Genomic DNA, 15716 nt, shown 5'->3' with positions numbered 1-15716 from the left:
TCAAGGATGCTGGCCTTTTCTTTTCCTATATACTCAATTCTTTCCACTTACCTCTAACATTAATTTCAAGAAGCAGACAGAATGTTCCTTGGTCCTGAATCATAATACAAACACAATACCCATCCTTGTAAAATTATCACATGGCCTTATCCTCATTATACAGAATTCTTAAAATTACTCCCTCTTCTGTTATTTCACCTTCTTACTGAACTGAAACAAACTATTTCATTAGACCATTAGACACATCTCATGGAAAGTGATTTGTTGCATACACCAATACTTATTTATACAAGGTTCATGTCCCATCAATATTTATTAAAAGTCAAAATGCTATTCTTCTTAATTTTCATATCCCCATTTATGTCATGTATTTCATTTAGTTCTTTGCTAATCCTATACTACGAAGTTTTCCCATTTATTACATAGCTTTATGATTAATTTGAAAAGTAAAATTTAGATTCCCTATACTGTTATTATTTTGTAATACTAAGGGAAGCATTTCATTAGTTTCTAATTTTAAAGCCCTTGCAGTTTAGTTCACTCTGTAAAATTCTACTGAAACCTGTTGTCCTTAACAATTTTCTGTAGGGGACAGCTGTTAACACTGTTTGCAAACACCTAAATGTCATCCCAAGGATGAAAGAGCTTTCTGCTTCTATTATAAAGGGACACATTTTCTAACAGAGCAACCCTGGAAATTGAGAATTACCGAGTCAAGTGCAAATTCCCCCAAAGGCAGAGATCTTTGGCCTCTGCAGAAGGTCCCACTTCTTCCCGCTCCGCCCCGCCCTTTCCTCCCTCCGTTCCCCGCCGCCGCCCAGGGCGCTCGCTGGAAGGGCGGGTGGAGGGTAGGGCGACAGCTGACTCCCGGGCCGAGTGCTCGCGTCCTCCCACCTTCCAGGCGCCGAATTGACCATCCCCAGCCAAGAGAGGTGACAGCCGCGGACCTCTATACGCTTCCCGTCGCCGGGAGCCCGCGCGGACCATGTTTTCCAGCTTGGGGAGGTGGAGCGCCAGCGGCTCCTACCAGCGGCTCCCCCGAGGCCCCGAGGCGCAGGTAAAGATTCCCGGTGGAGGTGCGGGAGGCGGGACGGTTTTCTGGCCAATCTGGCGGCGAGGGGAAGCGGGGAGAGCTGATTGTCCAGACCCTGAAACGCGACCTGGTGTCTTAGATCCCTGTTTTTGTCGTAATCACACAGGGACAGCACAGATTCAGACGCGCACGCACACACACAGACACACACACAGTCGGGAGAGCTGAGATCAGACCCCAGGATGGTGTGAAACTTCGGCCAGCGCGATCTCAGTCAAGGTGGCTGCTGGAAGAGAAAGCAGCATCTTTGAAGGTCTAAGTGACTCCACTGTTTGCAAACAGAAGCAAATATTTGAGAAAGGAATGAATGGACCTGACTTCTGCTGAAGGAGTAGAGGTTGGGATGGGACTCTAAAACCAGTGATAGAGCCTGTTAAAACCACAGGAGAGATCTGGGATAACTAAACTCTGTGTGTCAACTGACATGGTGTTGGGACACTGAGGCCTGGGGCAAATCCAAAAACTGCAGACATTTGACTGTGCCTTGCTACCCTCCCCCCTGGCCCCCATAACACGTGCTCCTTTCACAATAGAAGTCATGTGCTAAGGCAGTGGTACAGGGAAATGAAACCTGCAGTTGTGTATCAGGAGCAATTTCCCTAATAAAAATTCTCTTTGTTTTACTTCTCATCACCTCACAAGACCGGGTCTTAGATCTAGCCCTTAACACATGTAGTTCTGTAGTACTAAAAAGGAAAAAAAAAAAAAAAAGATTTCAGATTCAGATTTCAGAGGACCTTGTTCTAATCCTGGCTTTTGTTATTAACTCCAAGTGTCAAACGAATATGACAGCTATTCTTCTGATTACATATGAAACTATAAATTTCTTTAAAAGTAAAGCAAATTTTATCTAAATCTATAAAATATAGGCATTGAATAAGTCCCTTAAAAATGTGCAAGCGCTCCACCAGGACAATATACCTATTTTATTTTAGACGTAGAAGGCTTAATCAGGCACACTGGTTTAACTGATCATTAGTCTAACCACAGAGGTGGCCAAAGGCAGTGAATTACAAATAGGTGGGGTGGGAAATTATAAAACTCAAACAATTCCCTCACCCCCAATTCTAGTGGATTCTTCCTCTAAGATTCCAACAATGTTTATTTCCTTGACTATTACTCAACCTCAATAGCTTTATGGACCAAGAATCCATTTGGGCAAGATTGAAAATACTCATTTTCTATTTGTTACTTCTATGATGCCAAGTTAAAAAAAAATTGATGGCTTCAAAGCATGTTGAAAACCTTGTATGATTACATTTCATTGCTGAGACTTTATATTTTTGACATAATAGATCTCAGATAAAAATCCCAACCTGACCTGTAAGCCAAGAACTTGACCTTCTGATTGAATTTCTAGAGCTGGCATAGTGACCCATGAATAGAAAACCTCTAAAAATTTTTATTGGCAGTGATTAACATTCATTCATTCATATATTCATTCATCTAGAACATGTTATGAGCTGGGCCCTGGAAATATAAATGTAGATCAAACATAGCTTCTGTCCTCCAGAGAAACTAAGTCTAGCAGGAGAGAAGTACCTGTAGGCAAATGATTGGATAGTCAGGTAAGAGTGAGGGTAAATTCAGAGAGGGCAGATCTGAAGAGCCTTTAAACTATGTTAACACAGAACAAGAATCTGAGCATTGGAGGTTGGGATGGAGGAGAGGAATCACCAAAGGCAATAAATCCTACAGAGGATTGGACCACAAGTAAGATATAGCCAGGAGACGTGAAGTACAAGAAAGTGAACAAGAAGAAAGGTGTTTCTAAGCAGCAGCAAACAGCAACAGTGTGTAACAGGTAGAGCTGAGGGTGTAGAATTATGACTGGAAAATAGAATGAATTTACTGGATCCAATCCAGTGTCTTATACTTCTCAGTTGGAGGACTTTGGGCAAGTATTTTTAAACTCTAGGCCTTAGTTTCCTCTTCTATAAAATGGGGATGACAAAAATAGTCCCACCACAAAGACATGTTATATTTAATAATATACTTTTAGTACAGTATCTGGCGCAGAATAAGTGATTAAGAAACATAAGTTCCTTTTGCTTTCTAGATGTTTTCCCTTCTCCGTGAGCCTGTACAGACACTTTCCCATAACTTCCTTCACGATTCCCAGGACCCTCCTTTAATACCCACAAGGAAAGCACCTGAAGTTAGGGATTATGAGGTATTGTTAACTGTAGCAATCACACCACATCCTCAGGAGGCTGCATCTCAAGGTTGAACCCAAAGAAGATTGAGAGCAACACATTTCACTAAATCCTGGACCCAAGCTATGCTGTGGGCTAAACTTTCTGCTCCTCCATCATAATTCAGAAATAACAGGACCACCATTCAAATGAAAATTGCCCATAAGTCATTAATATTAAGGTGTGTTTATGGGATGCCTACTATATGCCCAGTGGTAGATAAGTACAAAGATAATAAAATAGCTTAGAAAACAAAGGCCTGTAGTGGGCCTGGGGAGATGAAAAAAATGAGAAATCATTCGGTGTCAGTTACATCTGCAGAGGAAGTGCTGTCAGAGTGAGAATAGGTGAGTTAGAAGGATTGCAAAATGGTCAATGGAGAAGATGGGAGTAAATTAGAACATTGGAAGATACTGTCAGAATTGTCATATCCTGGTTTTTAACATAGATGTTGCTTTGCAGCAATATATCAATAAGAAACTCAGTGAGACCCATGTTATGAATTCAGTAATTATTTATTGAGAAGTCATTTATACATTCTTGGTGCTTGGTAAGGCTTAATTACATTTACCAGATATTTTACCTGCCTGCCATTTCTTCTGGGACGTAAATATGCTTGGAATTCACTGTAATAAATTCAGCATAAGATGCCTGAACCAAATTTAAGGAGGCTATTTACCAGAGGGCTCAAAGAGCCTCCTATAAGATGCTTTCACATGGAAAATGGGCCTAGAGCAAATATTAAGTCAAATACCCAGTTCTTGACCTGCTAAAGTAACCTTATCTAGTAGCTTTGCAAGACTTTGGCCCTGAAAACGACAACCTTTTTTATTTAGCTAATGATTCTCTGGACCAGCTAGATCATGTCCTTGTTTGGGTTAGCTTGGCTGATCTCTGCTGAGCTCTCTCAGCATGTGCTATCGTCTGGAGAGTTGGCTGGTGGCTGGATAATGTAGGACCTATTTCCTCATAGTTCTGGCAGTTTTCAAGCTGTTGGCCAGGATGACCAGATGAGAACCTTGGTTCTCCTCCATGTGGTCTCTCATCCTCCAGGAGGTTAGCTGGGTCTCAGTCATGTGGTTCACTCAGGGTTCCAAGCATAGCAAGCCTCTTGAAGCTTAGAGTTGGAGTTCTCTTAATGTCACTCCTGTTGCATTCTCATAATCAAAACAAGAAGCAATGCCAGCCCAGATTCAAGGAGTGGGAAATAGAGTCTGTCTCTTGATGGGAAAAGCTGCGAAGAATTTGTAGCCGTTTGTAGTCAGACACAGAAATATATGTATTTTGGATGAGAATACAATCTTCACATTGGTGGCCAGTTATCAAATTGGCAACTCCCTGTAAAATAAAATGTGGCTTCCAGGTTGATCAGAGAGTTTTCAGAACATTTTCCCCACTGATATATGCATTGATACTTATTTTCCAAATAATATGTTTGGTAACAAAAGTTATGACAATTTTATAGTTCACATGTTTGAGTGGTTATTTGGGGCCACCACGTGATAAATGTTTTACGTTCGTCACAGCATTTACTTCTTGAAACAATCATATAAGGATGGATACCAATTTGCTAAATTAGAGTTTACCCTTGAACAACACAGAGGTTAAGGGTGCCAAGCCTCATCAAAGTTGAAAATTCACATGTAACATATAGTCGGCTTTCCATATATGCTGTTCCTCCACATCCAAAGTTCCTCATCCACAGATTCAAACAACCCCTGATTGTGTAGTACTTACTATTGAAAGCAATCCAAATGTTCAAATCCATGCAGTTCAAACTCATGTTGTTCAAGGGCCAACTCTATGTGTGTGTGTGTGTATACACACACACATATATATTTCTTCAAAGATTTAGAGTATACCGTTTGCTATAACTAAGAGAACAGATTTGGAGTATTATGTTTTCTCCTCTATAGTCGGGACATTTTACTGTACAGGATGAAACACTGTTTCACTTATTACTTCTAGAATCAGAATTTTAAAAAATGTGGTAAACACTTTTTCAATATGAAATCAGAACTGGATTAGAGAGGATCAATGCAAAAATTGTTAAATATGGGACAATTTCTAAGAATGAAATTTAATATTGTGATTAGTTTAACTTTTTAAAAGACACAGATTGATGCTGACCTTAAAAATGTAAAATTATGACTTTTGAGAACTTCCCTTTTAAACCCCTCCTCTTTCGGTTGAACTCACCAGGTCAATGGGAAGAATTTTATGGAAATATTATAACCTCCCCAAATAATATGCAATAGTGATAAATATATAATTGTGTGTATGTTTATACATTTATACAAATTATGTAATTAAACACATACAGAAGTTAGTAAACCAAATGCCTGTTATAGTCTATTTCTATTTTTCAGAAGAAAGCCAAAACTTTTTAATTTAGCAATTAAAATGTTTTAAATTTAGCTTATACATATATGTAAGCTAAATTATGTGTGTATATATGTATTCATATACATAAGCATATGCATACATATATACACAGTCATATAAATTCAAGGAGCTATGTGTATATATATATGTGTGTGTGTATATATTTATAGAGAGAGAGAGGAAGTAATGGGAATTTTAGAAATAATTTTCCTTTTCTACATGGTTTCTTGCTATGTAAGCAGTTGTAATGTAGGGAGAAATCTTAAAATTTTTCTAGTGCAACCACTGTCCAAGAATATCTTAATTGTATTCCTTAAAGATTATGATATCAACGTAGCTGAAACATAAATGATTTCACGTCTACTCTTCCACTTGCTGACAAAGATATTTCAAATGTAAAATAAAGACATTTTCTTCATACAATAGCTGTTTTATATATATATATATATTTTGTTTTGTTTTGTTTTGTTTTTTAGAAATGCAGTCCAGAGAAAAGTGCTTCATTCTTCAGTAAGATGACCTATTCCTGGTTTAGCAGGTAGGAATTTTACTAATTTATCTGTAGTATACCACACTGAGGAAGATTCCAAGCGAAATGACACCTACATGTTATTCCTTTAATCTAAGCATGAATATTTTTACAAAATAACTTTGTAAAGCTTTTCTTCTCATATTATTTATTACAAAAAAAAATCACATATAGTAACATACTAAATAGTTCCACAGATAAGACTACTAATACTCCTGTAATAAGGCTGCCCCTTTATAGGATTTGTATCCCTGTTAGCACTAGGGAAGGGCAAAAAAAAAAAAGAGTATATATATATATATCTCCATCAAATATGTTACCCACTTTATACATTTTATTTCATTTAATTCTCCCCTATGTCCTATGAGATAGGCTTTAACAGATGAGAAAATCTGAGGCTCAGGAAGAGGAAGTAACTTGTCCATTGATACCCATGTAGGAGCACACTGACCTGATGTTAGAAGTCAGTTTTTTTGAGTTCATGTTTCACACTTTTGTTTGTTTGTTTGTTTGTTCGTTTCATTATTCTACTCTTTACTGGAAATGCTCTCATATACTTATGTATACTACTATTAAAACACACAATCATTTTTGTAAGACATATAATGTGATTCTTCTCATAGAGTAATTCATCTATAATGTGTGATGAAGGCTTTAACACAAGAATTACATCATATTAAATGAGAAGAGTTGATTTTTTTTCTAATTTTATAAATTCAGAAGCTTTCTTTAGAAATGTATTTATTTTCCCCACAGAAATTTTATGATAATATGAAACTAAGTTTATCATCTTAATGCTTCTTTTTTTTTTTTTTTTTTTGCGGTACGCAGGCCTGTCACTGTTGCGGCCTCTCCTGCCGCAGAGCACAGGCTCCGGACGCGCAGGCCGGAGGCCCACAGGCCCAGCCGCTCCGCGGCATGCGGGATCCTCCCGGACCGAGGCACGAACCCGCGTCCCCTGCATCGGCACGCGGACTCCCAACCACTGTGCCACCAGGGAAGCCCCATCTTAATGCTTCTTGATCTTTAGTTGGTAGAAACAAAATTGCCCAATTTGATCTACAAATATGTTCTCTAGAGTAGCCGAATAGTGTAAAAGAAAAGTTTGGTTGTATACTAGATACCCTACATTATGCTGACTTTTAAAAATGCAGACATAAATGACCTAGATCCTGTCTTCCAGGAATTCATAGTAGAATTAGAAAGATTAAGAAGTACAGTATCAATTACCCAAAAAGGCAAAAGGTAGTATAAACATGATGGAGAAACAATTTTCAGGAGTGTCATCTAACCAAGTTTGCACAGTTTGGGAATGTTTCACAAGTGATTAATGGTTTAACCCAACATTTAAAAGGTGTAGGGGTGAGCCACGTGGCATTCCAAGTTGAGCAGATACCATATGCAAACCACAGAGGCAGAGGAGAACTGACCCTTCCACATTGCAGAGTGTTGGTGTGGCAAGCCATCAAGCTGGAAGGACAGATCAGAAAGAGTTCTCTAGGACATCCTGAAGATAGTGGGAAGCCAGGGAAGGATTTTCAATAGAGAGTGACATACTATTTGCACTTTAGAAAAATCACCTTTGCAATTCTGTGGATATGATATGTAGGAGATGAAAATGGAGACGGAGAGCAAGGTTAAAAGGCTCTTTGGGTATCCTGGTAGATTTATGGTTACCATCTGAATTGCGGTAATGGTAATGATGAAGAGGAAGGAACAGATTCAAGAGCTATTTAAGAGAGAGAGTTGGCTGGTTGAGGAAATTGAGGAACTGGGAAAAGTCTTGAATAAATCTCAATTTCTGGCTCAGCTAACTGAGAGGATTAGGTGTTGTAAAAAATTTTGTGAATTCGGCTTGGGGAAGTTTCAATTTCCGGTGCCTGACTCATTCCCATAAAAAATATCTACGGAAAAGTAGCTCTCAGACCTATGGATGTGAATTTGAGGGTCAATGACCATAGATCAGTAGTTGAAGCCATGAGCATGATTGAGATCATCGAGAAGGAGAGCCTATTGAATAGGATGAACAAACAGTACATTGGGAATTCTCAGTATTTAAACAGTGAGAGGAGGGGGAATCTACAAAGGAAGCTAAGTACTCAGAATATGAGAGACAAACCAAAGAAAACATGTGATTGCAAGCTAGGGAAACAGTCAAAAAAGGAGAAATACAAAGTGACCAATAGGGCTAAATACTGAAAAGGAGTAAATTGAAATAAGAGCTGAGTATATTCTCCATTGTAAAGATGATTGGTGATTTTTATGAAAGCTGTTGAAGTAGAGAACTGGTATACTTGATGAGCAAATAATTGGGCAGAAGAGGTTGAATTATGATAAGAATTCCAAGTTATACAAATCTAGGAATCACTTAGAGGATGGCAAAAATTTTACACCAATATGCTACATTAAGTTATGCACTAGAAAAAAATAAAGATTAAATATAAATGTAAATGTGGACTATTTACAGTTAACGATTTTGATTTTTCAAATTTGTGTATGTGTAGCTATGTTTTCCAAACCTGAGTTCTGTCTCATCCATGAATTGAGAGAAAGAGTGATGTCTACACTGGCTTTAAAAATTTCAGACTGTCATTTTTTTGGTGGGGGAGCGCGGATTTTTCTTTCCATTTTATTTTCATGCTTTGCCTTTTAAAAAAAATCACTGAGGGGCTTCCCTGGTGGCGCAGTGGTTGAGAGTCCACCTGCCGATGCAGGAGACACGGGTTCGTGCCCCGGTCCGGGAAGATCCCACATGCCGCGGAATGGCTGGGCCCGTGAGCCATGGCCGCTGAGCCTGCACATCTGGAGCCTGTGCTCCGCAAACGGGAGAGGCCACAACAGTGAGAGGCCCGCGTAACACACACACACACACACACAAATCACTGACATTGCCCTTGTCAGATTCCATACACAGTTTTGTATCCTGCTTTTCAAATATACCATTATAATAACTTTTTTCTTTCTTTTTTAAATTAATTTTTATTAGAGTATAGTTGCTTTGCAATGTTGTGTTAGTTTCTAATGTATAGCAAAGTGAATCAGCTATACGTTTACATATATCCCCTCTTTTTTGGATTTCCTTCCCATTTAGGTCACCACAGAGCACTGAGTAGAGTTCCCTGTGCTATACAGTTGGTTCTCATTAGTTACCTGTTTTATACATAGTTATCAGAGTGTCATTTTTAAGTCACAGACTATCACAGAATGTGAAAGACGCAAATAATTTTAAGTAAATGTACTTTAAAACTTTTATATCAAGTTATAAAAACTATGTGCATTTATATTAAACATTACAAACACCATTTTAGGAGGCCTAAAGGAAAAAGCTGAAATTAAATGTAATAAACAAGATAAAACATAGCAAAATTTAAAATATGGCAACCCAATAGCTTGAAGTCCATATCTTAGATCAAATAGGCAATAAGCTATAATTTTTGAATATCACATTTATTTTCTGTTTAAATTTAACATCTCAGCACTAGATAGGAGATATTTTCATGGCATGCCATTATCTGAAACTATCATTGGCATTAATCTAATGTGGTTTCTTATCTGGTGATCAAACAATTGCAGCTGAAACATAGCTATTGTTCAAGAGAATGTCTCTTTGAAGACAGTGGTTAATTGTGTTCTCAGATCTGTTCTTTGAGTTACAGAATGAAGTCAGAAATTATTTCCTAGGCCAAATTCAAGCTCCCATAATTATATGAATAGTTCAATTAAAATGTACTCAGATGATACAAACAATTAGCAAATTATATGCTTATGAGCCTTAATCCCTAAGGCAGTAGCTGTCTAGATCATGTTGATGATCAAGTAATTATGAAGGCTTTATTAGCAAATATAATCTGTCATCAGTGTATAATAATCATGGTCATAGAATAATCCCCCTGACATACATGGAAAAATCTAGTTAAAGTTCTTATAGGTCACAGTTGAATAATAATTTTAACCAGGGATACACTATTCAATCTGTCCTACCTTTTGCTCACATATTAATAAAACTTGTACATTTCCTAACTTTGGCCTATACTACGATTTTTGTACAGACTGTCTTGCCTTTTCCCATTACACAATCACCCCTTTCCAGAAATGTTTTAAAATGTAATTAGAGGGCTTCCCTGGTGGCGCAGTGGTTGAGAGTCCGCCTGCGATGCAGGGGACACGGGTTCGTGCCGCGGTCCGGGAAGATCCCACGTGCCGCAGAGTGGCTGGGCCCGTAAGCCATGGCCGCTGAGCCTGCGCGTCCGGAGCCGGTGCTCCGCAAAGGGAGAGGCCACAACAGTGAGAGGTCCGCGAACCCAAAAAAAAAAAAAAAAAGTAATTAGCAATAATGAAAATGATGATGTTACTGTATTATCTATACTTTCCAAGTATTCAATTATTACTCATCTACAAAATTTACTTTTCGTCTCATCCTCCTACACAACTGCCACTGGTTTACTACCTTTAACATCAGTTGGATGAGATACTTATGCACACTTGTTAATGTTAAATATGCTCAAAATTCTCTCTAATGTAACAAAATTGAATGCAGAGTAGAAATATTACACTTAATGACACTGTCTGCCTTTGGTTAAGTTAGCACTGGTGTATATCACATTTACAAACCTGTGGCCAGTCCCTAGAGTTCCTGCTGTTTAACCACCTGTAAAAATGGAAAATTAATATTGCTCTGCATGCTGTAGAGAGTTGTGAGTATCAAAGTAGTTTAAGTGAATGTCCTTTGAAAAGAAATATCAATCTAAAAAACACAAGGTGATTGTAAGTACCTTTATTATTGCTTTAGGACTAAAGTCCACAAGTTTGTGGGACCTGGTGCATGCTCCGTTTCACTCATTGGGAGGGTCAACTATTGGTCCTAGTTGCTTCCCCAAAGCTACTTCATCAATTGATTTAAAGAAACACCACTTCCTCTTTTCCTAGATGCTTATGTGTAAAAGTTAGACCAGAAGAGAGCAAAAGAGGTGGAAGAAGCACACACATGGCAAAAGGGAAGTCACAGCCGAACCCAAATACACCACAATCAATTCGGCTTAAGTGTCACTTTTAGATGCTGCATTATTTGGAGACAGCATGAAAGCCAGGGGTCACTTATCCCCGTGAACCAAAACCGCTGAGTTTTGCACGGTTCTAACTCAAAATGCTGAAGCAGTAAATGTTATTAAAAATGCTTTTGTGAAAATCAATGCAGTCTTATTTTGAAAATGAATATTTATTTTGTGGAACAGAATAGAAGGACTTAATATGACATAAAAGTAGTTTATTGCTTAATATGTTTTTTAAAGTTCACTGAAGGAAATTGTCCAGCATATTGAACCAACAGAGGCATGATTATGGAAGGTCCTTTCTTAGTACATTTAAGCCTTTTTGTTAATTATGAATTGTAATATGATATTAGACAGTGTAATAAAAGTAAAATTGAATCCAGTGGAGACCGGTTACCACAGGGTTTAAATCCATCCGAGGGTCAATCAATTCAGATTGTTCAGTAACAATGACAATGAAAGCAGTTCCAATTTGGAGTAGTGTAATACTTTGTTATGGTCTCTTGGACTAATATACTTTGTAATGGAAAAAACTGAAGCTATAGAGTCAGAAGGCCTGGGTTTAAATGGTAGTTTAATTTCTTATTGAATCAGTCATGTCATCAATCTCAAAACTGAGTATATCTGAACTATATTACTTAGCAGTGTGTTTGGCTTCAGGTAACAGAATAGTCAAATAATAATAGCTTAAATAGATATGTATTTATTTTCTTATGTTATTGGGTAGTTCACCAGCAGGGAATAGGCTGGTGAACTACCTCAGAAATGTTATCAAGGACCCAGGCTTTTTCTATCTTTCCACCCTCCATTTCTAGTATTCGGCTTTTCACCCATGGTGGCAAAGATGGCTTCTCCATCTCAGACCATTATGTCTTCAGTACAGGGAGGAAGGAGGAAGGTGCAGGAAAAGGAAGGCAAGCATTTTCTCCTTGTGAAGTTTTGTGTCTTTTTTTTTTTTTGGGCCATGCGGCCCGGCTTGCGGGATCTCAGTTCCCCCACCAGGGATTGAACCCAGGTCACGGCAGTGAGAGTGTGGACTCCTAACCACTAGGCCACCAGGGAACTCCCTGTTTTGTGTTTTCTTTTGAAAAAGAAAGTTCTCCTCAGTAGACTTTTGTTTAGATTTCCTTAGCCGTAACTGAGTTATATTATTTAATGCTAAGCAAAAAAGTAATGAGATTACCAGGACTGATTTAGGCCAATCATAGATCATAACTCTGTGGCTGGAATAAGCACTTACTCTGAGTTCAAGAGATTTTCAAATGAATAAATATCAAATTCCAGTTTGTAGGAAGAGTTGAGGCAGAACGGATGGGTGTAAGGTAAATACAAATCATTGTCTGCCACAATAACGTTCGTGGTATAACTAGACCATACACCTTTGTTTGCCTAGGAAAATCTCAGTTTAGACCCATTGTTTTTGCATAATGACTCACCATGTACTCTGGGGCAAGCTTTTTGAATGGAGGAACGTGGAAGTACTGAGAGGCTGGCAGTATCTTGCCGTACTTCTTAAGGCATCAGCTCCAAAATGGCTCTGTGACATTGACTCATATGCTATGGATCAAAGTAAGTCATATGGCCAAGGCCTAAGTTTGTGGGGCAGATACAGCTACTCCACTTGGACATTCTGTAAAGTCAAGTGTCAAAGGGTATATATAGTCCCAGCAGAGGATGGATCCATTTCTCTTCTGATACAAGCCTAAAAAGCAAATATGGGTTTTGGCATGAATACCTTACTGTGAAAGTTAGCTATTTAAATTTCAGTAAGGGAGGTAGGGTAGGTGGGTGTCTCCAGTCTGAGATGAGTAAATGAAGTTAGTGTTTCACTGAATAATTGGATATCTAAACAGCCCTGTTAAAAGCTACAAAGGATTATTATACATTATTGAACTCCAGGATAGAGTTGTATGATTTTTCAAACACACTCTCTCGTCATTCCAACCTGATCAATAAAATAATTTATAAATCAAGAAGTCAAGCTGATGTGTGCAAAATTAGTTTTAACTTCATTATTGATTTTGCTGAATTGTTTACCTTGCTCTTTCATTTTTAGAATAATTATTTTAGGCTATAAAAAACCTTTGGAAAGAGAGGATCTTTTCGAACTAAATGAAAGTGATTCCTCCTATATTGTGTGTCCCATGTTTGAAAAACAATGGAGGAAGGAAGTTCTAAAGAATCAAGAGAGGCAAAAAGTAAAGGTAATTAATTATTAAATTGTTAGTACTTAATGAAAAAACTAATAAAGCTTGTTCGAAATATGAGGTATCGATATAGAAAATACCTTAAATATGTGAAATAACAAGCCATTTCTATAAGTACAATTGGTTGTTATTGCAGCTAATTTCTGTCATCAAATTATTAAGCATCTCTTCCCTTCAAAGCTCAGGAGCAAATGTGTTGATATGTATATAATTTTTGGCATCTCACCAATATCTTTCCTCATCCATCATGGCAAAGATGGTCTGCATATCTCAGAGAATCATGTCTGTTGGTCAAAGTAAATCATATAGTGGCCAAGGCCAAAGCTTGTGGGGCAGGGATAGGTTCTCCACATGTAGCATGATACACACACACACACACACACACACACACACACACACACACACACATATGAATATATATATAGTCTTTAGACTTCTCAAAAAGAAAATATAATTTGAAGATAAAAACTGTATTATTTAAACAGTTTCAAAACTCACAAAAGGGATAAAATAAAATATTTTTCCACTTATGCCACGTGGTATAAATAATGCCATGTGGTTTGGAGACATACCATATACCAATGATATGGGCCATATTTTCAAGTTTAGCTGAATTTATTTTTTTGTTGTTGCTTTACTATCTTTGGAGTGCAATACTAATTTTATGGTTAGTTTATATATATTTTATATATTAGTTCTGTTCCCTTTTCACATTGTTTTTATTTTCTTTAATTATGTAGTCATCTTTTCATAAAGAGGCACATACCAGGAAACCATCTCTGCTCCGTGCATTGTGGAACACCTTTAAGTTTGTCCTGATTCAAGTTGCTTTATTCAAAGTGTTTGCTGATGTTCTGTCCTTCACTAGCCCACTCATAATGAAGTAAGTTGAAGTCTTGTTTTTTCTTCTTCCCACAGGAAAATGATAAGCAAATCATTCACTAAAAAAGAGTGAGATAGGTCTCAATTACAAATTTTATTTAGAATACAGGCAGTCTATTACGTTTGCCTGTGATATGAATGTGAATTATGATACTATAGTGAGTAATTACTGAAACCTACCATGTACTAAGCACTGTTCTAAAAAGCTTTATATTAATTATCTTATTTAATCTTTACAACAATCCTATGATGTAGGAAGTAGTATTGTACCCACTATCACAATGCAGAAACAAAGAATTTCTAGTACTTTGCCTAAGACCATACAGCTAGAAAATGCCAGAGTTACAATTCAAATCTAGGAAATCTGGCTTGAGTATATGTTTAGAAAATGAAAGGACACATACCTCTATTTTTCTTAGCTGTGGACTTTTGGGAATTGAAATTTATCAGCCAAGGTAATAATATATAAATATATATAAATATATATGTATGTGTTTATGTGTACACATAGAGAGAAAAAAATTAAAGAATTTCTATAATATTTCTATAGTATCTATATGCAAGGATTCACAGGCAGACATTAAAATCGAGTCCTTGACTATAGGCTACCTTTTTCAAGGGGACATTTCCTTACCTCTGCCTGTCGTATGAAGGAAACACAAGGAAACTTTTTTTTAATGAACTAATAGTTATATTTTTTGTTTTGAATAAGTTTTCAAGTTGGAGTTTTTAAGAACAATTTAATTCATGAGAATAGAGTTAATCCCAAGTTGCCTGGATCCCAAATAATATTCAGGCACATATTTATCCAATATTTATTAAGCACCTACTACATGCCAAACTGTTCTAAGTAGACCATGGGGATAGAGCAAAAACCAAAAAGTCCCTGCTCCGATGACACTTAGAAGGGAGAGATAAATACTAAACAAATGAATAAATATAAATTGTATTAAGAAATAATCAGTGCTAAGGAAAGCAAAGTGCAGCAAGGCAATAGGGTAGAGAATACCAGTCTGGGGAACTGGAAGTTGTTTTTTTCTGTGAGGTGATTAGGGAGGACATTTGTTATAAGGTGAAATTTGAACAAAGTTCTGAAGGAAGTTAGGGAGGAAGCCGAGACCATATCTATTGCATGGCTAAAGCCATGAGGTAGCAGCGTGCTTGGTGTCTTTGAGGACCCTTAGAAGGCAAGTGAGGCTGGAGCAGGGAAGCTGAGAGGTCAGAAAAGGAAAGTGATAAGACTGAGGTCAGAAAGATTTGGGGGCTGGAAAAGATTTTGAAGGGCCTTATGGAACGTGATATATTAGAAGGGAAACCTTTGAGAGATTTTGAGCGTAGAATGATATGATTAGACTTCAGTTTTACAGGAATCACTCT

The 15716-nt window shown here is 37.5% G+C and overlaps 1 protein-coding gene across 1 annotated transcript in view; it reads left to right on the top strand.

The window, feature by feature from the left end:
- The first annotated feature begins 859 nt into the window (after positions 1–859).
- Positions 860–15716, top strand: part of LOC132424011 (multidrug resistance-associated protein 1-like) — a 74980-nt gene continuing 60123 nt past the window's right edge. Inside the window, exons 1-4 of the mRNA XM_060009840.1 lie at positions 860–1057; positions 6150–6211; positions 13307–13454; positions 14198–14340. Coding sequence (XP_059865823.1) covers positions 986–1057; positions 6150–6211; positions 13307–13454; positions 14198–14340 — 425 coding nt within the window. The 5' untranslated portion in view covers positions 860–985. The remainder of the gene's footprint in view (positions 1058–6149; positions 6212–13306; positions 13455–14197; positions 14341–15716) is intronic.

The sequence above is a fragment of the Delphinus delphis genome, chromosome 4, assembly GCF_949987515.2.
Source record: "Delphinus delphis chromosome 4, mDelDel1.2, whole genome shotgun sequence".
Classification (NCBI taxonomy): Eukaryota; Metazoa; Chordata; class Mammalia; order Artiodactyla; family Delphinidae; genus Delphinus; species Delphinus delphis.
The sequence above is the reverse complement of the archived record's forward strand: the minus strand, read 5'-3'. Positions and strand labels throughout refer to the sequence as shown.